General features: G+C 37.4%; 2 protein-coding genes across 5 annotated transcripts in view; one reads left to right on the forward strand and one right to left on the reverse strand.

The window, feature by feature from the left end:
- Positions 1 to 23,108, forward strand: part of LOC143721168 (troponin I, fast skeletal muscle-like) — a 492,195-nt gene that overhangs the window by 347,190 nt on the left and 121,897 nt on the right. The gene's annotated exons all lie outside the window — the stretch shown is intronic.
- kras (v-Ki-ras2 Kirsten rat sarcoma viral oncogene homolog) lies at positions 8,465 to 22,147 on the reverse strand. 2 transcript variants are annotated; one of them, XM_077211275.1, is made up of 6 exons: positions 21,744 to 22,147; positions 20,512 to 20,629; positions 17,447 to 17,625; positions 17,179 to 17,338; positions 13,433 to 13,557; positions 8,465 to 11,324 (listed from the first exon to the last, which is right to left on the reverse strand). In XM_077211275.1, the coding sequence occupies exons 2-5, from the start codon at positions 20,620 to 20,622 to the stop codon at positions 13,438 to 13,440; spliced, it is 570 nt and encodes a 189-aa protein (XP_077067390.1). In that variant the 5' UTR covers positions 20,623 to 20,629; positions 21,744 to 22,147; the 3' UTR covers positions 8,465 to 11,324; positions 13,433 to 13,437. The 2 variants fall into 2 exon arrangements, with proteins under 2 accessions (XP_077067390.1, XP_077067391.1); XM_077211276.1 differs by lacking the exon at positions 13,433 to 13,557 and having other exon boundaries at positions 21,744 to 22,143.

Raw genomic sequence — 23,108 nt, forward strand, 5'->3', positions numbered from 1 at the left:
GATTTGTAGCATGCACAGGTCTATTGTATATTCTTTGTAACAGTGATTGTGGCAGGGCCTGTCATCTGAGGGTACACACAGAAACATTTATATAAAACCAAAGTCTATAGCGATTAAAAAATATATATACATTTATAAACTGCTTGGTGCAAAAAGTGCAAGGTAAACGTGAATTAAAAGCTAGACAAGCACGATCAGATGTTTCAGCACATTGCTATCTTCAGTGCTCACATTGCAACAAACATTCACCCTTTTCTTTGCAGACTGGCAATTAGGGATAATCAGCTGGATTCAATTAACAAGAGCTCCAAGAAAGTATCGCAGTTGGCAAGCATGGCACAGAACATTACAAATATACAACAACAGCAAATTATATAATACTGTGATGGACTGGTTATCTGTCCAAGGTACTTTCCCCTGGTTCTAGCCTAAGAAACATGGGATAGGCTTTAAGGGTGCCCGAAGCCGAATACCCAACGCTATCGCACGACCAATTCGTACGAGTGATTAAAAGGTGGCTGATTCGTACGAATTTGTACGACCTCGCTCTTTCGAATTCATACGATTTGTCTAAACCATAGACTGTAAAAAAAATATGGACATAGTGTCCATGACGTCACCCGTAGTTTTCTGAAGAGCGTTTTTGAAGCCTAAAGTGGGCGGATTCGGACGTCGCCATCTTTGCAGCGCGTCACCGTGCATCACTCCCGGATAAACGAAAATGGGCAAAAAAGGCGGGTTTTGGGTGGAGTTTAGGTGCCTGGATGCTGAATCTATGCCCACCTAGCTCCACGTGATCGAGTTTGCTCAGGCTGAGGAGCTAATGTGCAAGTGGCCTCGCGCTAAAGTGACAGCTGACTTGAAGAAGTAGGCCTAAAGCCAATAGTTAAAGTTCATGTTTTTGCCCTTCAAAATACTATAATAGTTAAAAGACATAACTAAACGTGAGAATATGTCTATTGTGATGCATTATTATTCTGCTAGATAAAAATGTATTATCATGGAGTAACTTACAATATTTGCTCTGAGTGTGTGTGTGACAGTGATTCATGCGCAGACATGTCAGTCAGCGCGGCATCGCACGTCAAGTTCGTAGAGAGCTTTATTCAGTCCATTTTAAAGGGGCATTCGCCAACTATTTCAACTTAATAAAACCGTTTAGAAATCATTTGTATGGTTTTATAACCTGTTCTGGTGAGAATGGTGACTTTCCCCGCTCCCCCCAGCGCTCCCAGGCGGAAAACCAACCTTGCAACATGAGGATTAACGTCCCGGTAAGTTGGAAATATGAAGTCTCGTGAGAAGCGAGAACGAGCGAGAAACACAAACTGCTTTACGGCAATTCGACATAAACACACACGCCGCCCTCAATGTGTATGATGTATTACCCACCTCGGTAGACATGGCTCCACACGATAAAGTTGTCCGGCTCCGATAATGACAAATGCACATGAGCAGCGGGAGAAAGGGGGAGGAGGGGCCGCAAGTGAGTTTTTTTACGACATTGTTGTGAAATATACGCCTCACAGCTGTAGGGGGAGCTCGTTGAGAAAACATGCAACAACAAAAGTGAAAATCAGCGAAGAAATAGCTAGGGTTGCCAAATGCCCCTTAAAATTCTGATAGATATTACCTAAGAAGTTCAAGTAAATGCACTAGAAATCCACGCTCATTTAAGGGACAGAAAGAAAGCACTGACACCTTCAGGATTTCATCTGACGGTACTTTTTATTTAACACTAAAAAGTTAAATAAGCATATTATAGTCTATCTGTTCCGTAAGATCAACGGTACCGCAGAACGAGTGTGGCCTCTATATCTTAGACGTTTTTAAATCTGAACTCCAAAAAGCAACGAAATTGTCAGACATCCATGAGTGCATGTTCACAGAGGAAAACAACTGAAGAACAGCACTGGTTGTTCTTTTGATACTCGACAACGACGGAATCCAACGGCGTGGGCGAAGGTATAAGGCGTGTATTCAATTTTATGAAATAATCCCGAAAAAAGTATAAACACGGTAGAGATGGCAAGTTCAGCAGCTGAAATCAGCTGAGGTGACGTGATGGTTAACAGAGAGCAGACAAACGGCTAAACAGCAGCGCAATCCAACTGTCACTCAAGTGGCCACACCCTTGATTATGATGCATTTTAAGTTATAAAAAAATTCACCCCCTCACAGTTGTCATGAAGGGCAAAATTAGCTGTATAGACCAAAACAACTTTAGACACCAGGGTGTAAAAATATTTTTTTCTGCTGTAAAGTTGGGCTTTTTAACATGGGGGAGATACAGATTTGACTCACTTTTGCTCCCAGCCTCAAGCGGCCAGTCGATGACTTGCAGTTTTATTCACTTCCGTGTTGGTTTCAAGAGAGAGACCAGGAGGTTGCCGCTTGGTCTAAAGTTAAACCCACGTGATGGGTAGGTTTAGGGGTGGGGTAAACCTAGGTCCTAGGTAGGTCATTAGTACGAATTCATACAAATTGGTTAACTCGTAAAATATGTACGATTTAGCTAAAATCATACTAATTCGTATGAGTGAGGTCGTATTAATTCGTATGAATTAGCCACCTCGTAAAATTCGTACGAATTGCCGTGAGATCTGTACCCTATTCGGAAAGGCACGGATAATGGCTTCAAAAGGAATAACGAAAACGGGCTAATTTGGTGTGAGAGACCCGGGTTCAAATCCACTGTGAGACACCAATGTGTCCCTGAGCAAGACACTTAACCCATAGTTGCTCCTGAGGCGTGCGACCTCTGACATATATAGCAAAATTGTAAGTCGCTTTGGATAAAAGCGTCAGCTAAATGAACAAATGTAAATGAATAAATGAATAATTTTGGCGAATTCGGCTGACATAGCTGTGTGTCGTTTTTTCTGGTGAGCCAGGGGATAGCACGTAATTATACATAAACCTCTAAAATCACTACACAATAATGAGTGTGTGAAGTGAATGAGTGCAAACTTTATGAATAAATTGAGCTCAGATCAAATAGCCTCGTTGCTGTTGCCTTTCCGTCTGTCTCTCAGAAATCAGAGCTTGTCAAGAGTAAATCAACTAAAATACATCATACACATGTTCTATACTATTTGATATATCTATCTAAATAATTTAAACATTGTACGATATGATACACGAATGAATGGAATAACCACAGCAGGATCGTAAATCAGTGGTGCAGGTATGATGTAAATTTGTAGACCAAAATGTAGAACCGAGTTATCATTTTAGCTCTTCCGGTTCCATCGTCCCAAAGTCAATGTGTTTTTGGTTAAATGGCTGAAATAAGGTCTCTGGTGAGCACAAGCCCAATATACTTACACTTTTTATTGCACAACATAAAATACATCAATATTCCGGATAAAGGTTTTCAGATAAAAACTTAAAGAGTTTTCAAAAGCTTAATGATTGTGCCGTTTGAGTCGTGGGATCATGGTGTAGTTCGTTTAAAGCCTACCTTAGGCTTATTACTTCTAGAGACTGCATTTAGACTTCATAAAAGTTGCGTTCATCTGTGGAAATGATCTTGATGGACAAACCGTGTAAGTATCATAAACTTTTGTTGTTGATCACAGAGCTTGTTTTTTATGATTATCCAAAAGCCAATGGAAAAATCCAATTGGGTTTTTGTTGAGGGAACCAGTGTGATGCTAAGTGACCTCATACCTGCACCTCTCTAGTATGCTTTAAACTTTGAAAAGAGCTTTGTAACTTTTAAACAAGTATTTCAATGAGTTCAAGGTAGTCATAGGCTAGTATGGATGAAGCATCGCTGACTGGTTTAAACCACCATGATGGCACAGCGTGCATTCATACAACAATGCAGCAATAATACAACAATGCATCAACATAAAAAAGGAAATTTACTCTTAATACTTAAGTACTCTTAAAAGCAAGTACTTCTGCACTTTTACTCAAGTAAAATCTTTCTTTACGACCAGCATGAACTTCAACAACTTTTAACTCATACACACATTTTGTTGTGGTCTTGCTGAATTCACATCAGTACCCAAAAGACAACATACGCTGGTCCACCAGCAACCAGCATCCCAGGGTGCAAAACATACCTTATGCTGGTCCACCAGTACACCCGCTTCTCATGTTGGGGACCAGCAAACCAGCATCCCATACTGGGAACCAGCATGCGAAACATACCTTATGCTGCTGACCAGTAATGCTGGATATATACGAATCAGCAGGGGTATCTATATGTTTGTATATAAGTAATGGAGTTGGGTACTTTGTCCACCTCTGCGTACATGCATGTGTGTGTGTGTGTGTACAGATTGGTATTTGTTGGACATGTAAAAATGCTGAGTTTTTGTAATGGGTTTGTGGTTATGGGACAGAATATACAGTTTGTACAGTAGAAAAAGCATTACATCTACATGGGAAGTCCCCATAAAACATGGAAACCCAACATATCTGTGTTTGATTTTGCATTATTTTCGGTCCTTACTATTCTTACTATCTCCTTACTCGACTCATTACTGTCAACAATGCAAGAAGATAACCACTTCTGAAGAGACCGTTCAAAATTCACTTTGTGTCCAGGAACATTTCGCAACGTTAACAGATATCTTTGTCCCAGTTTGGGGGTGGGGTGCTTACAGATATGTGTTAGGGAGTTATGAATTGGTCAACTTTTGAACATCCACCATTTCACTGTCTTCTCAGCCCAACGGAGGTAGTGAGAATGAGGATCGCTCAGTTTCAGCAGTTTTATCAGACACACAGTCCTCTCTCTCATTGTTGGCCAGAGATTACAGCTGTGGAGGTTTGACTGACAGAAACTGGCCTAAGGTGCACCCAGGAGAATCAAGAGGAGGATTTACAGTGACTGCTTAAGCGAGTATTTTCCTCTCCATTCTCTCCTGTCAGGGCTCAAGTCTATAATACAGTGAAGAAATAGCCCATTTCTGCAAAAATTAATGGAGCCTCCCATTTTCTCTCACTATTTGTGCTCTTTGCTATAGTGGTGGTGCCATCGTTGTCCCTGTATTAAAGGTTAACGAGATGTATTCTCTCCTTAACAAACATAAATTGGGTTTCGGAGAGAGTTTGGAACTGAATGAAAACAAGTGGTCCTTGGTTCAAAAATGTCTCTGAGACCCTGAGAACAGTGATTGAGTATTAAGGTGACATGCTTGTCCACTACAAGACAAGGATGTAAAATGAACAACTGTGGTCGAAGACACATTTTTCAAGAGTTAGGACACGATTAGTTCAGAGTTGAAGGGGAGGGACGATCAACATTTAGCTGTGGACTGCATTTTGGCCCCAAAACGTTTGGACAAACGCTAATACACCATCCCCGCGTGTCTTTACTTTTAGCAAATCCAAAGCCAATACAATTTGTAGTGCTTTTCACTAAAAGTTTTGCTCTTTGTGTAAATCTCTATAAAGAAAAGAGATTTCATCAGCTGTGAGTGCTTGTGTTGTCAGTCAGCAGGATGACATCATTCCATCCATCAGTGGCCTTTTTGGAGACATTTGTTCACAAATATTTGTAAGCCCATTTCTGCCACATAAGAAAAATCAGGCTTTAGTAAATCATAAGATAAAGTTGTAATTATGACATGAGATACCAAGTCATACTTATGAGATAAAAAGTCAAAATGATGACAAAAGCAATATGACCCACTAAATCATAATTATGAGATTAAAAGTCACAATTATGACAAAAGAAATATGACATACTAAGTAATAATTATAAGATAAAAAAAATCAAAATTATGACTAAGGAAATATGACATACAGTAAGTAGTCATAATTATCAGATAAAAAGGCAAAATTATGACTAAGGAAATATGATATACAGTAAGTAGTCATAATTATCAGATAAAAAGTCAAAATTATGACCAAGGCTATATGACATACAGTAAGTAGTCATAATTATCAGATAAAAAGTCAAAATTATGACCAAGGATATATGACATACAGTAAGTAGTCATAATTATCAGATAAAAAGTCAAAATTATGACCAAGGATATATGATATACAGTAAGTAGTCATAATTATCAGATAAAAAGTCAAAATTATGACCAAGGCTATATGACATACAGTAAGTAGTCATAATTATCAGATAAAAAGTCAAAATTATGACCAAGGCTATATGACATACAGTAAGTAGTCATAATTATCAGATAAAAAGTCAAAATTATGACCAAGGATATATGACATACAGTAAGTAGTCATAATAATGAGATAAAAAGGCAAAATTATGACTAAGGAAATATGACATACAGTAAGTAGTCATAATTATGATATAAAAAGTCAGAATTATGACATTAAGTCAGAAATGAGATAAAAGTCACAATTTCATGTCACAATGTCATAAAAAGTGAAAATTGTCATAATTATTCTCATCATTTTGACCTCACAATTCCAACAGTATGTCATAATCTTGAATTTTTATGTCAGAAATATAACTTTGTTTTTAGCTATAGCTATAACTTTTCTTTTTCTTATATGGGAGAAATGGAATTCCATACTAATAAGTAAAATCATTAAAAATATCTGAATTCAAAATAATAGTACCTGGCATGCAAATGTAATCTTCCCAGAAGGACCAAAGCATTCAGTAACACTTTACAATAAAGTCTCATTTACAATAAAGTCCTAAACTTTAGTTAATGCATTAGCTAACATGAACTGACAATGAGCCATATATATTTTTAAAGCATTTATTAATCTTTGTTAAAATCAGAACAAATATAATTGTTTATTGTTTGTTCATGTACAAATACAACTGGATTTTAAAATTACCATTGATTTAGAATAAATAAATGCTGTAAAAATATGTTTGTCTTATTATTTCATTAGTTCTAGAATTATTAGTTCAATATAATATACTGATACATTTAACTAATGTTAACAAATGAAACATAATAGTAAAGCGTTGCCAAAAATCATCATCTATTAATCATGAATGAAAAAAAGGTCATAGAAAAACTTCATTGGTCAACCTTGACTAAAAGTGCAGTGACAGGATCGACAGGGTCAAAAACAACATTTTAAAAAACAAAATTAATTTAGGGTCCAGCTATGCAGTTTTATTGAGATTTCTATAGGTTTTCGGCACATTCATGTATATTTTGATATTCCTTGTAAAACTGTGTCCGAGACACCAGAGCTGACATCCGAGCACTGCAATCACATTTAAAAATTGCATTATTAATAGCTTATTCTATGAAACGTGTCCTTTTCGCCTGCAGCTAAACTAATATGGAACAACCTATACATCTTGGCACCAGAGACAAAGGTAGGTTTCAAATCCACGGCAAGCTCCATATTTAATTTCACGTGGTGAATGTAATTACGCCGAAGGAATGATATCGTGCCCTGGATTAAATCAGGGAGTTATTGAGAGTGCCTGCAATTTTAATTCTGTTAGGATGACATTACAGAAGAACCTTCTGAGAAACTATTATATCGCAGCATGAGAGAATACTGCCACTTTGTGGCACAGAAGAGACATGCACACAGAGCTATGAGACGAACGCTTCAACTAAATATATACAGTACTGTTCAAAGGTTTAGCATCAGTACTTTTTTTTTTACTTCTACTCATCAAGCATGCAATAAATTGGTCAAAGGTGACAAAGAGAGCTACAATGTTAGAAAAGGTTTCGGTTTCATATAAATTATCTTCTTTTAACTTTCGATTTATCAAAGAAACCTGGAAAACATTAAGCAGCACAACTGTTTTATACATTAATAATAATAATAATAAAAGTTTCTTGAGCAGAAAAGCATCATTAGGATGATTTCTGAAGAATCATGTGACACTGAAGACTGGAGTAATGATGCTGAAAATTCAGCTCTGATCACAGGAATAAATTACATTTTAAAATATATTCAAATAGAAAGCCGTTATTTTAAATTGTAAAAATATTTCACAATATTACTATGTTTACTGTATTTTTTTGATAAAATAAATGCCGGTTTGGAGAGCATTAGAGGCTTATTTATATAAAAAAAAAAAAAAAATCCAACTGGTACTGAGAATATGGTTGGGGAAAAAAAGTTAATTGGCAAGAAATAGTTATAATGCAGAAAAGAAATTGTGGTAAGACTTTAAGGTTTACACATTACACATGTACTTACTAGTAATAAGAGTAAATTATGCATGATTGCAGGTAACTAACACTAAACCAAACCCTGACTGTAACTCTATAGTAAATACTCAAGCCTATTTTAGTAAATACAATGTAACTTAAGTACTGTCACCTCAAAATAAACGAACCAAAAGTGCTAAACAAAATTTAATTTTGTGGTGAAATATTATTTGGACATGTTTAAATGAGGTTATGAGATTTGTCCACAAAAAGAAAGGAGTTAAACGGCCAAAATTACTTTTAAATCCATTTCAGACTATTAGCATAACAGTATCGTGTATCATTTTACAAAGCATTAATGATTAACCAAAAAACAACAAAAAACAGAGAATCTCCTGTGGTTTGATGAACTTCTTTTAATACACATTAAATAAGACTGGTAAGATTAATGGGGAAAAACAAGATTGGATTTGTATTTATAAAACTGCTGATCTGAGAACAGCTTTTTCCTTCCTAATGATCACATTCCTCAAAACATGAGGAAGAAGATGACCTTAGACCGGCACTTTCTCAGACGTTAACCCGTGACCCTTAATGACAATTAAGCGTCATTCAAATCATTAAACCAAAAAAATAACCACAATTTACAAAATATTCATCTTTATCACAACCGTACAAAGGCTGTTAAAACAAGGTCCATAAAGTATATACATGAACCATTTTATCAACATTTGCAATTGGCACACAAACAGACAGAGAACATTTCAGAAATGATTCAAAAAATATCTAATGACTTCGCTACTTGTGTTACAGGCTGCTATTAAATGAGTGACTTAAAGGGAACAGAAATCACTTAAAATACTTTTAACTTTGCATAAGAGCGGACATCCTGATTTACTGAGCATTTTGATTTCTCGGTATTAGTCATACAGTCAAATTATCAGAAAAGCAAAACTAGTGACGGTTAAGGACGCATAGTAAAAGGGTTTAAAGCAAGATTCTGCTTGCGTATTGTAAATCTCCTATAAATGACATCATCTCATGACATCACAAGTATTGCCACACAAAAGTCTTTATATCACTCTCTTTGGTTTGAGTGATGGCTGAGTGACCCTCCGAGCTAGAACCACACTTTACCACGGTATACTGGACCACGACGGCCTCTTTGTTGGTTCTACAAGCCCAGTTATAATTGATTCAGAGCATTCAGCATTTTTCCCAAATACACTAGCATCAGAATAACTAATGTGAAGTGATGTTCGCCAAGCTCTAATTAGGGTACGTTAGGTACACGACAACGTACTACAAACAGAGAAAAGTTTTTCCTTACAGGCAGAAGAGTTGTCAAAACGATCCCCGTTCACAAGGATCCGCGAATACACTAAAATTGCTGTATTATTCATGCCAGACCAGTAGATGGCGATGCCACTTTGTAGAGAAAAACCACGGACTTATAGATTGAACACGTAATACGCACGTGAATGGTGTCACCGATTTTACAAATTTGCGTTTTTGTAGTTCACACTGAGACTATAACGGTATCGTTTCCAGAAACTCGTTCCCAAAAAACGCCAATGTCGTTGTCCAAAAACGCATTAAAAGCGTGTCGTGTAAACGGCCCCCTTAGCAAAAAAAACATTTCAATGTAATGATTCAGACTTCTAAGGCGCAGTTTGGCTGGGCACAAGAGGGAAATATTCATACAGAATAAAATCCTCCTCTGAATGCAGAAGTGAGGCTTTCACTAGTATAGAAAGTTTCGAATCGTTATTACACACTCTCTGGAATACTTGATTCTAATTGGTCAACTGCAGCTTTGCATTTCTGTAGTGATTGATAAAAAGTGTAATTGACCATTTCATGTCTTATTTCTTACATATTTTTGCCTCTAGAGCCTAATCACCAGTTATTTTGTTACTTTACATCATTCCTTAAAGGGTTAGTTATAGAACGTGCGCACTGTTGACGTTCACAGCAGCGCGGATTGATAGAAATGGAAAGAAAATAGTGCCGATTAAAACCGAGGTATGAATTTTGACCGGCGTGTTTTTTGTGTGTTAAATTAATCAAGCTTTGAAACGCAAATAATTTTTTCACGTAAAAACGCACAGTTTTGAGGCCCCGGAAACTAACCGGGAGTACTTTCTTGAAAAACTTCCAGCGGCCAGAACTCTGACCAGGGAGGTGACTACAGAGTGGGTCAGTGTGTATGCACTATAGTGCTGGTAAGGATTGCATACAACTTCATGTCTTAAATGGGCGAACTAACCCTTTAACACAATCCTGTGGACCAAAATGAGAAATTATTGTAGATTTTAGATTGAGTTGCTATCGCCACATGGTCTCTAAAACAACTGAGGTCATTTTATTTTACTTAAAAAAAAAAAAAGAAAAAAAGAAAAGAATCTTAAGAATGGAAAATATCAGAAAAATGAATAATGGCCAGTTCGGACCAGCTGAGAAAATCCTCTCTACACAAGTGGTTATTATACAGTATTCAACAGATTACCGTTCCCTGGAAGTTTAAAGAACAGAACACAGCATGCAAACAGAGAAATAATAGTTAACGTGGTTAAGATTTCACCATATATACATTACCATGGCTTTAGACAGAGGGCGTTAATCCAACTACAATGGAAGTTCACATGCAGGTGGTTTTTTGGAAGTCTGGGACATCCAAAGGCAGGGTCATACACAGTGAAAATGTATCAAAACACCACCCAGGAAGAGTTGGTCCTCAAAAATAATTCCTCAAAGTTTCAGTTCCTGTAAAATCAAGCGACTCGCATGCAAAGTTCCTGTCTAAACCGCTACACGGCTAGTTCTCGTATAGCACACCAAAAAGCGTGCTTTTAAATCCACACCTTTAGAAAACTACTCTAGGAAAACCAACTGCAAAATAAAATAAAAACAGTTCTGACAGACCACCCGATAAAATAAGCCATACAAGGTGTCAAGGGACCAACACTTTTGGGCAACTGGCACCGAACAAGTAGTAAAGCTTATTTCATTTAAGAAAGCAAGTAGAATATGGATCCATTCTGTATTCTGAAGAGGCTAATAATTTAGTGTAATGTACAAAATGCAGTTGTGGAACTTTTTTCTTTCTTTTTGAGTCTATAATGACAGGAAAGGCTTGTTTCACATTAATACACATTTTCTTCTGGATTTCTTCTTTTTCTTCTTGCCCTCTTTGCTCATCTTCTCCTTGTGTTTCCGGATTTCTCGGACTAAAGTATAAAACGCGTCGTCCACGCCCTTCAAAACAAAAGGGAAAACAAGAACTTCAGGTGATTATGTAAAGAATTACAGCAAAGATATTTCACAGATCTATGCCCAACTTTTTGCAGCCACATTCCACACATTAGACACTATAACAACATCACAACTAGTCTTGTATCAGTGTTAAAAAAGACCATGCTCACCAAACCCTTCCTGAAAGAATAGTGAAAAAAGTAAAAGAAATTGTGATTAAGTGATGGCTTTAAATAAGAGTGTGAATCTCGAAGAAACTGTCATATTTCATCCCAAAAATCTAACAAAAATGATGCATTATATTTTGATATAAAACCTGTTTAGAGGATTTTCTTTTTGTGCATTGATGGTAGTCAGTCAAGCACACATTCCCCTCCAATGATGATTTAAATAAATAAAATTGAAATTCCTGGTAAAATGGTCAAGAATGTATTAATATACATTAATTAAATTCAGGACAAAAATAGATAATGCAAATTTTAATTCAATTCAGGAAAAAAAAATCTGGAAATGTATTTAATTACAATTTGCATTAAAATCGATCAATAAATGTGAATAAAAGCAGAGTCTCTTCAGAAATGTGAGACTAAACCACTCAATTCATGTGGATTAGTTTTACGATCCCTTTATGAACTTTTGAAGCATCAGTGGTTAAGGGTGTCACGATTTCGATTTAAGATCGAAATTAATTCACAATCTCAAAAATCGAAATTAAAAATGGAATCGTCGATACTGCCACGCCCCCATGTCGCGCCCGTGATGGAAAGTTCGGATCGTTTTACTGACTCTATTGTTTAATCTCGTTCATCAAAATGAACTAATCTTTTTTCTAGTCATTTCAGGGGCTTTAAATGTCATACTTTTAACAGGCAAATTCCCCGAACACATCCACCTACGCAATCTTGATCATATTCTGAATTAAGAAATCATTATAATGCAGTCAAAAATAATTTACAGGGAACATTAATAATTACTTGACCTTCCGAGTCTTTTGTTCATTTGTCGCGTGACAGAGGCAATGAACGGATCGTTCATGAACGACTCATCACGGCGCGGGAAAAAAACACACACGTGTTGAAAGGCTGCGAGTCCTCTAACTTAGATTCTATACCCGAGCCCGAACTTGGTATTTCCTGTCACTATCCTCGGGCCGGGCTCTTGATCAATAGACGTGCACTCCCAACGCAATAGAGTGCGGCGCGGGACTAGATTTGATGGCCGAGTGCGAGCGCGGGCGGTAATGCACTCACTCTGAGTGTGGGGGAGAATAAAACAATTCGCGGGACTCCCGCAAACTAGAAATATCTATGAATAAAATATAAAAACTAATAAATTTTTATTTATCTGTTGCAGAGAAGCAACAAGAACAACTAAAACAAAATAGAAACGATTTACAGGGCAGAGTTTCTATCTAAAACATGTTTGCAGCGTTGAGCAATTTAGCCAATCACAGACATATGTGTTGATTTCTTGAACGCAATGGCCAATCAGAAGCATTTAAGATAGACTCTCCTCACCGCTATCAGCTCCTCAGTGCTGAATTCTGTAAGCTGGCAAATCCTCTAATTATAACAAACAAAGTGTTGGCTATATATTATGAAAGATTCATTGTGCAGTCAGCTTCATTGTTAATAACAGAGATGTGTGAGATTGCGATGAACTGATGTCAGCTTTTTAGGAGCAACAGCAACCTGTGCTTCAAAATCGAGAATCGAACCGTGATCTTAGAATCGAAAATGTAATCGAAACGAGGATTTGGAGAATCGTGACACCCCTATCAGTGGTAGATGCATAGACGGTCAATAGAAAGACAAATCTTAGATTTCATAAAAAAAATTAAAAAAAGGATCTTCATTTGGGTTTCGAAAACGAACTGAAGACTTACAGGTTTGGAACGACATGAGTGCAAGTAAATGACAATTGTAATTTTCGGGCAAAATGCCTTAAAATCGCCTTTTCCCCCCAAATGAAATGGTTTAATTTTGGGATAAAATATGACCTGGCTATTTCTTTGACCGTTTTTGTGAGTTTCACCCAAGAACAAGTGAAAAGTGTACAGCAGATGTCGAACCCAACACCTGGACTGCATATGGGCAGCGCTTCAAACTTACCCCTTTTACATCAAAACACATTTTTTAAGCTTGATGCATTGTGTCGTCTTTTCTTCTTTACAGAGTTTTCTTAGCCGGTATTGCCTGATCTCCCGTACCAGAGTATAAAAGGCATCTTCCACTCTCTGCAGTGCAAAACACAACTCCCTTCAGTGTTAAGGAACGCACAGCCATCATTACTGAGAAGGGACAACGGTCGCAACTGGATTTCAGGAATCCACTGAAACGTTTTCCAACACAGTGCTGGCATAATTAATAGTGGCGTTTTTTTACCCCCTTATTTTTGGAAATTTAAAGGGAATCTGGCATAATTACGTTTTTAGATCAACTTTACACAAAAAAGGCAGGTTATTTGATGGCATGCAGCATCTTCGCAGTATTGTAGAAGAGTTTATCAATTAGGGGACGTTTAAAACCGGAACACAATGCGTTTTTCCGTTCAGTTATGAAAATAGCATTTTGGGGGCCTGAAAAAGCAATCTTTTAAAAAAGGGGTTTCAAAGCGCAAGTTTATAAAAAAACAAAAACCTTTATAGTCTCCATTTAAACTACAAAAATGCAAATTTGTAAAAACTGTGACATGCGTATTACATGTTCAGTCTATAGGCAGGTAATGTTTCTTTACAAAGTGACATCGCCATCTATTGGCCTGATGTGAATAACAACGTTTAGTCGTTCTCGCGGATCCGTGTGAACTGGGATCATTTTGACAACCTTGTTGTCTATTCGTGAAACTTTAGTACGTTTTAAGTACACTGTTGTTATGTAAACGTACCCTTAGTTGTGTCCCTGAACACCACTGGATTTAAAAGAAAGAATTAAAGGGAATTTGAAATTAAAGCTTGCAGCCAGAGTATTGAAGACAGCAGTATGGCACCAGTGGGTAGCATGTGTGGCTCGAAACAGAGAGAAAAGAAATGAATTTATTATTCCCCAGCACCACAAGGAGGTGTGATTTGAGCACTGCAGCGGGAGGAACAGAGCGTCTGCCCTGATTTTTAAACATGACAGATAAAGCAGTTTAATATCCCCAGTTGATTTATAGTGATTGAACCCTTGATCAAATCAATCCAATCTGCATTCTTAGTCATTAAAGGATTCATTTATCTTAAGGTGAAATCAAACGCAGACAAATGATAATAAATGCACGAGAGAGATCAGGCACAAACCCAGAGTCAGATCAGTTGTGTTCTGTGATGTGCACCTGATTATTTATTCATAAAGCTAGTCAGAAACTCATGCACGAAGCCAGTGTAAAGCAACAGCAGACACTGGACTACTTTCAGTTTTAACACATTCGTACTGCAATTCTGGTGTGTGAATGTAACAAAGTCCAGGTCACAGTTACCTCAAAAAAAAAAAAAAAAAAAAAAAAAATAGTAGTAGTACAAGAAATGCTACAATGATGTAAAGTATAGTACATTAAATGTTTTTTTTTATAATGATGAATGCTGCATAATACGATCACTGACATTTGTTGATTTTGATTTCATGTCGTCTTTAAAACAGCTTTAAATCAGTCAAGAATAAAAGTCTTGCAATGGCCAGGTTTACATGCACCCTCAATGCAATTATAATGAGATTAAGGCAATATTGCGATTTAACTTTACCTCATGTAAACAATTTTTCAATCACAGTAGAGCTGCACGATTATCATTAAAAGATCACAATCTCCTAAAAGTCAACGATTCTCCGATGTCTATTAAAACTTTGACAAACATCACACCCGAACATTGTTAGCCGTGTCGCCGCTGTCCTTTACCCAGAGAGCAGTTCTCATGTGTAGGTATGAAACTGCTTCACAAACAGTCTATCCAACCACACAGAATCATTATTTGTATTACAAATATTCATATAAAAAAGTTCTGGGATAGAAATTTATAGTTCGATAAACACTTATGTCTATGGAAGTGATCAAAATCGAGTAAATCATCTTTTTGAAAGTAACTTGGCGATTCATGAAAAAAACAACAACAATTGTATCGTTGTGGCGACAAGTAATGGTTAAAATTTTTTTTCATTAAATCACTCTTTCAAAAACACAGATTCATCCAGTAATGAAACAAGTCATTGAATCTAGAGATGCACCGATTGATCGGCTGATGACCGGAATCGGCCGCTTTTCACGTGATCGGCCATGACTCGCGACCGGCCGGTCAGTCTGACATATTCCGATTTTTTTGCCGGTCAAATGCACTCGAGCGCCGCATGATTAACATCGCGCAGCATCACACGTGCACACGGAACATGTTGGAAACCTCCTGAAATACGCCTGTTACACACGCAAGAGTGAGCAGCGTGGGATTTTTTTCCCGGCGTGCATGTTAATCAATGAGCGCATTAACACCGAGAGCAGGAGCGTCGCGTGAGCAGCAGTGAAGCGGGGTTTCGGCGCAGAGTCTATTTTTGCTGCTGCTCGCGCTCAATTTAAGTGATTGTTTAGCCTGGCTGGACATGTGGCAGACGAGAGAACAACTGTTTGTGAAATAAAACTTGCCATTGATGTACAATTGATAATAGGCCTGTGTGTGTCTGTGTGTGTGTGTGTGTGTGTGTGTGTGTGTGTGTGTGTGTGTGTGTGTGTGTGTGTGTGTTTTGAGAATCATCTTTATACAGCAAGGCTATATTTATTTTTATTTGCCATTTATTTATTTTATTGCCATTACCTGTTTTCCTACAGAAGTTTAGTTACTAAATAAGTAAATATCACTTTTTTTTGTGTTGAATATTGGAAGTGAAAATGGTTCTTCCATACCATAACACTGCACTTATATATGTGTGAATTTCCCACACCAGGAGTAATTTATATAGTTCTATTTTATTTGTTCAAAATTTTTTCTATGTTCTATGTAAAATGCTCCATTAAAGAAAGGATAGAAAATAAATATTTGTGTTTACTGTAAAGTGATTGAAAAAAATTAAATCGGAATCGGCTTAAATCGGTATCGGCAGGTCAAACTCATGAAAAATCGGAATCGGCCTAGAAAATTGTAATCGGTGCATCTCTAATTGAATCATTGAAATGTTTTTCTCCCCGTTCAGATAAATTAAACATTTTAAATAGTCTGCAATTAACATTTGGTCAGAACCTCTAGTAAATTACGTGTTATTTTGTTTAGTTGCCTGTTCAGAATAGAAGGATTTTTTTGTTGTTGTGATTTTCATTTGATCAAGAATCATGCAGCTCTAAATCAAACTGATGCGATCAAGCTCATAATCGTAGTAAACTCTGGCATATGCAGATTTTTTTAATCGCAATAAACATGCATTGAAAACACTTTAATCGGTGATGACTTTGTCATGCACAGCGGTAAAGAAAGCATTACATTTATGGGGTGCTGAAAAAAAACCTAGCTAATTGACAAAGTTGGATGACAGGAACATAATGCAGTATTAGTATAATGATTGTCGTAAAAGTTGAAATGAAGACATTTTTAGGTGGGTCACCCAGAAAAAAAATCCAATACGTCAATAGAAATGCATTTTGCATTTGTAACAAAGTGGCCAGTAACACCTAGAGTATGCAATGTCATTATTTGTGCTGTGCACTGGGGAATACGAATAATGGCGATAATTTTTTATTTTTTTTAATTTTTTTTTACATTCTTAGCGCATATTCAGAATATTAAAAATTGCATTATTTGAAATAACACATTATTGGTGCACATGTAAACTTAGTCAATACTTCGGTTTTATTTTCATTGATTTGTCCAACACGCATACACGTCCGTCCATGTTTTCCATACCTGTCTCGTTTTTGCTGAGGTCTCTATGAATGGAATGCCGTAGCTACGTGCTAAATCCTGAGCCTGCTTGGTGTCCACACTGCGGGAAGGAAGATCACACTTATTCCCCACCAGGACCATTGGGACGTCCTCAGAGTCCTTTACTCGCTTTATCTGCTCTCTGAAAAAGCACACAGAGAATATTACACATCTACAATTAATTTGACTTTGTGAGGCGTTTTAGTGCTTTACAGACCTGAATCTACACAGTATTTAGTTTCTAGCTCACCTGTAGTGGTGAATGTCCTCGAAGGACTTGGTGTTATTGATGGCAAAGACGCAAAGAAATCCCTCTCCTGTCCTCATGTACTGGTCCCTCATGGCACTGTACTCCTCCTGACCTGCAGTGTCCAAGATGTCCAGAAGACACGTCTCCCCGTCAATCACCACCTGCTTCCTGTAGGAGTCCTGCACAAGTGACATGACATTGAGCATGTTGAGCAGTATAACAGTGCCAAACTCTAATGGTCCTGTAATGTCAATTTTTCACCGTAGGACAACACTCTAGTCTAAGGTAGGGCTAGACGATTTTGGCTAAAATCATAATCGCGATTAATCAGACAAGTTACCTCGATTACGATTATTTAAAAAAAAAAATCTTTCACATGTGTCTCTGGCAAGGCTTATACTGTAAATATGTTCACGGTTATTTTTTTTAATGAAAGAATGCATAATCCTATCTTTGAGATTATAAAATAAGGAAACACAAAGATAGCTTTTAATGGTTACTTATTAAATATTGCTCCTCTGGCTCCACGCTTGTGCATTTTTTTTTCTCTGATTCGATCATAAACTAGCGCATTACGAACCGTTTCATGCTGGCGAACGATCCCGGCTTAGCGCCATCATTACGACACGGCATTGATTATGGTTCTCACAGCGCGTTCCGGGACTGAACACGGCAATGTTACTATGTCCCCAACCTGGCATCAATCCCGGGTCGTGTTTGCGTTCACACAGAAGGTGTTTGTTCTGGCAATTTCCCAGGATCAACGCGCTGTGTGAAAGGGGCTTATGTTGCCTCAATGTCGCAGACTGGACGTGGCGGAGTTACGTGACTACACACGCGGTAATATGTTTTAAGGGGAAAGTACATTAACACACAGTGGGCGGAAATATTAATAGGATTAAAAAACCGAAATGGTAAAATTACGTTGGTTATAGGCTCTGAATTTCGGTTTCGCTTATTTTTCGATTACTCATCCAGCCCTAGTCTAAGGCCCCATAAACACAACAGCGTTTTAGTTATAAAACGGAGAATTAAAACGAATACGATCTCAGTCCACACCAGCGTTTTAGCTGCGTATTAGAACTGATCTCCGTCCACATTAAAACGACTGAAAACGCGGATCACGTCACCATTCACCTACACTGGGCATGCGCGTGCCGGTGTAAACAGGAATCAGATTGACTATTCCTCAGATTTCGCTGAGGTTGATAAGTGCCGATCTGGACATTCAAAGGTTTTCGCATCATTCTTCAGGAACTACAACTTCATTGATAAAATTATCCCTCCATGCGCTGGTTCTTCCCGGCTTAAACCAAAACCGACGCTCTATGTACGGTCGATTCCGCCGCTGCACATGGGAACGGTCACAGATCGCTGGAATAATAGCTTGCCTCCGGCGCATGTAGGCAGCTATAGCATTGTGAAATGCAGAATTTACTTGCACTAACGTAACTGGTAGTCCGGGCTGTTGTTGTATGTTTTCTTCCATTGTATGACATCCAATCAGAGAGCCGAGCATGAGCCTCTGCGTTATCGTTTCTAAAGTCCTCCGTTTTGACCCGTCTACACTAAAACGCCCTCCGGAGACTCAAAACATAAAACGGGGTCGGCAGCGTTTCTAAACTTCTCCGTTTTAGGTCTTCGTTTTTGCCGTTTTAGTGTGGACGGGAGGTGCAAATGGTCTGCGTTTCTGAACTAAAAGTGTGGATGGGGCCTTAGCCTCAGACGTCAAGCCCACGGACCCCTAAACATGACGCGGAACAAAACACCGCCCAGAATCCGTCTGACGGATATGTAAAGCAACCAATGAAAGCTGCTATAGAGCCCAGACCTTCTGCCGTCAGTCTCGAGTCACGAGACTAAAAATACAGAATCCTGAAATATCCCAACAATTCTATTATTGAAATCTGACATTCATAAAATGGAAATCACTAAAAACAATTGTGTGTATGAGTTTTAGGGCAAGTTTTCACATCAACCATGTATAAAATACGGAAAAGTTTTTTCCATGTACAGATAACTTCGTAAAAACTACAAAGGCCAGTCTGGCCAATAGATTACATCTGGCCAGTAGATGGCGATGTCACTGTGTAAAGCAGTGGTCACCAACCCTGCTCCTAGAGAGCTACAGTCCTATAGATTTTAGCTCCAACCCCAATCAAACACACCTGGACCAGCTAATCAAGCTGTTCAGGGTTACCTGATAATTACATGCATGTGTGTTGGAACTGAAGTCTGCAGGACAGTAGCGCTCCAGGAGCAGGGTTGGTGATCCCTGGTGTAAAGAAAAACTATGTGCCTATAGGGGTGTCCAAACTCAGTCCTGAAGGGCCACTGTCCTGCAGAGTTTAGCTCTAGCCAGACTCAACACACCTGCCTGGAAGTTTCTAGCCTATAAGACCTTGATTAGCTGGTGGTCCAGGTGTGTTTAACAGGGGTTGGAGCTAAACTCTGCTGGACAGTGGCCCTCCAGGACTGAGTTTGGACACCCCTGCAATAGAATAAACACACTACACATGAGATCCCTACAAAAGCATGCACTTTGAACTCCATTTAAACGTCACTGTCATGAAATCGAACAGCCAAAAGGCATAACAAGTTTCAGTTTTTATTGAAAACGGTATTGTGTAAACAGCCCCTTAAAGTGTTCATTTTAGTGTTGATTAATTCTAGCAAAATGGGTGTGTAAGTGAACGAAATGCATGCATCTGGTCCTATTTTGACCAATTCATTAATTATTCCAAAGAATAGGTCTCTACAAAACAAACATATCCAAAATTACAATTATAAATAACATATACAAAACATACAGTTATAAATAACACATACAAAATATAGTTTTCGGCAAGAGGTTTAAAATGTACGCTATGCCAGAAAACTGAAAAGGAAGAAACACAAAGGCATTCTACCTGGTAACCACCTTCTTTAAAACCAGAATAACCGGATAGCACTCTTGAACATTTAACAGTGCTTTTTTTGTGGATGCAAATTTACATAAGGGTGAGTTTCACAGCTTTGTGTGGCAGTAGAAAGTGAGCATCCTGACAGCGGTACCCATGGCTCACCTCTATGGTTGGGTCGTATTCATCCACAAAGTGGTTCTGGATGAGTTGGATGGTGAGAGCGCTCTTGCCCACGCCTCCAGCACCCACCACCACAAGCTTATATTCTGTCATTCTTCACCTGCAGAAGAAAACATGGTGAAAATCAATGAGCAGTTCAAGATGCAAGATCACTTTGTTAATACAAATAAAAGAAACCATTTAAATAACTAATTCAACTGATTATAGAATACCACGATTTTGAAGTTTTGGATTACTTTTCGTTACCTAAACTCAATCAATTAATCTACAGTAAACAGAATCAATTCAATAAACATTACACTTCAGCAGAGTCCACATGTAACAATTCGAAGTTATTTGTCTATATGCTAGTACCATCTAAAATGGTACAAATCACTTTTTACATCAACTTATTTGTTGTCGCATTTATAACTCGATAAACCCGATTACCTGAAACTGACTAGAATACCACTATTTGGCATCATTCGACATTGTAGCAATATTTTAAGTTATAGTGAATAAGGTGTACTAAATGCACAATATATTTAAACACCCGGTCCACAAAAACAAAACTTTATTGAAACTTTAAAGAAATATTATCGTTAAAATATAACGTTATATCGTGTTCGTTTAATTTAAGACGAGTCGATTCAACAGCAGGCTACCACGAACTTGAATCCGTTAAATCTTAAACGCAACATTTCAGGTTCAAGTACGTTAGTTACGATAACAAAACAAAGTGATTTAGATTTTAAATCAAGTTAAGACAAGTTCAGTGTCAAGAAGTATAGTTAAGCGCCATTATATCGCAGGGCCCGAATTTCACTTGGGCGTGATATGACAATAAAACAATGGAATAAATAAATAAACACAAAGCTCACATTAAACCAATTCAATCACGTACTTATATATAATTAATCGCCACGGTAAACAGTTACACGTTAACAGCTTTTCTATTATTTTTACCTCTGGGTTTGAAGTAAGTTCCGCGTCTGAAAAGCCTCTATTGACTCAAGCGCTTATCATGACCTTGCCAATATGGTATTATCCATTTTAAAAATGTGTATAGAGCCTCATATGTTCACTGACAATCCCGTCGAAGTGTTTAAAGGATTGCAACCCAACATCACACGTAAAACAGATAAATTATGCTTTTTCTGGGCGACATGGCCTGCGCTTGGAGGTTGTGTTATATGGGCGGACACACTGTTGCGTCCTGCTAAATCATCACTTACCCCAAAATATCAACGATTTTCAGCTGTTTACGGTTATTTTCAGTAGGTGGAGGCGGTTAAAAGGACAAATATTAAGCAGTCGACCAGCCTTTTCCGAGCACCAGCATGCATCTTGCATTATAGTAAACGAAACATCTGTAGATACAAATAATCCAGATCGGTGTCCTTTCAGTGAGATGTTGTGTAGGGCTTGATCAATAACTAGCCGATAATTAACACCGGCGAAGTTCAATCTAAATATGGTTATACGACGGATAATAAATCCACTTTAATTTTAGTGTACTAGCACACGAGAATGTGCTACCACTTATTCGATACTAGGCAATAACCGGCTTTTGACAACAAGCTCTAGGGCAGTATTGGTATGGACTGGCTTGGTGCTTATATAGGCCCTAAATATAACCGGAACGTGTACGTGAGTACGTCAGCGCGTATCTGCATTCTTATTGGATGTATCACTTGTCAGTCACAAATAGGTCATTTGCATACGGTGTAAATCGTCTATGATTATCGAATAATACAAATTATCCGCCTGTTTATTGTTTGACTCGATACTTCACTCTATACATTTTTTTATTTTTCAATAACTTTAATGAAAATATAGTCCACTGATACAGAAAATTTGAAAACAAAACTCAAAGTAAGGAATTTGGGGGAAAATCCAACAACAAAACACGTATTGTAGGCATTTTACTATTTTAAGTATTAAGATACACTATTTTATAATGTAAAAAAATGAATACAAAAAAGGCGAAGAGCAAAATATTGGTATATTTACAGCTTACAAAGAAATGTTCTAGTTCACAGCAATACGATTTAGTGACATAATTGAAATCATTATATTTTTGTAGTAAGCAAAAAATATGCGTAACAGGTAAAAAAAATCAGTAAAACATTATGAAAAATGACGACATTAATATATTTCAAACAAATTTAATAAATAACGTCAAAACTTTGGGAAAAAGCAGGAATTTATATTTTGGGTGATACAATTAAAAACACAAAAGACACAAGTGGTCAGTATATCTATGGGTTTGTTTGTATAAAGTTTTTTAAGCAAACGTTGAAATAGATTTCGTTTCATTATTCTGCTGTAAATTATTACTTTATTATTTATTTATTTATTTATTTATTTAAATCCCAGTCACATTGCAAACAATGAACAAGACAATAGCCGTTTAAAATATTGAACAAATTCAGACAAGTAAAAAAAGAGAATATGCAGTATGATATATAAAAGAAATAATGGAAGTAAAAGAAATAAAAGGAAAATAATAATAATAATAACAACAACAACAGAAAAATAAAAGCTGTACATTATTATTCAAACAGCTTCTGAAAATCCACTCTTACTTTTAAAAATGA

This window comes from Siphateles boraxobius, unplaced genomic scaffold (assembly GCF_051911475.1).
Source record: "Siphateles boraxobius isolate OS27281-9 unplaced genomic scaffold, OSU_SipBor_1 65, whole genome shotgun sequence".
NCBI classification, from domain to species: Eukaryota; Metazoa; Chordata; class Actinopteri; order Cypriniformes; family Leuciscidae; genus Siphateles; species Siphateles boraxobius.

Excerpts from the sequence above, each read along its gene's own strand:
- kras (XM_077211275.1), bottom strand. The coding sequence starts at position 20,622 with ATGACAGAATATAAGCTTGTGGTGGTGGGTGCTGGAGGCGTGGGCAAG. Across the intron at positions 17,626-20,511 it reads AATACGACCCAACCATAGAG|GACTCCTACAGGAAGCAGGT; the intron begins GTGAGCCATGGG and ends TCACTTGTGCAG. Across the intron at positions 17,339-17,446 it reads GAGGACATTCACCACTACAG|AGAGCAGATAAAGCGAGTAA; the intron begins GTGAGCTAGAAA and ends GTGCTTTTTCAG.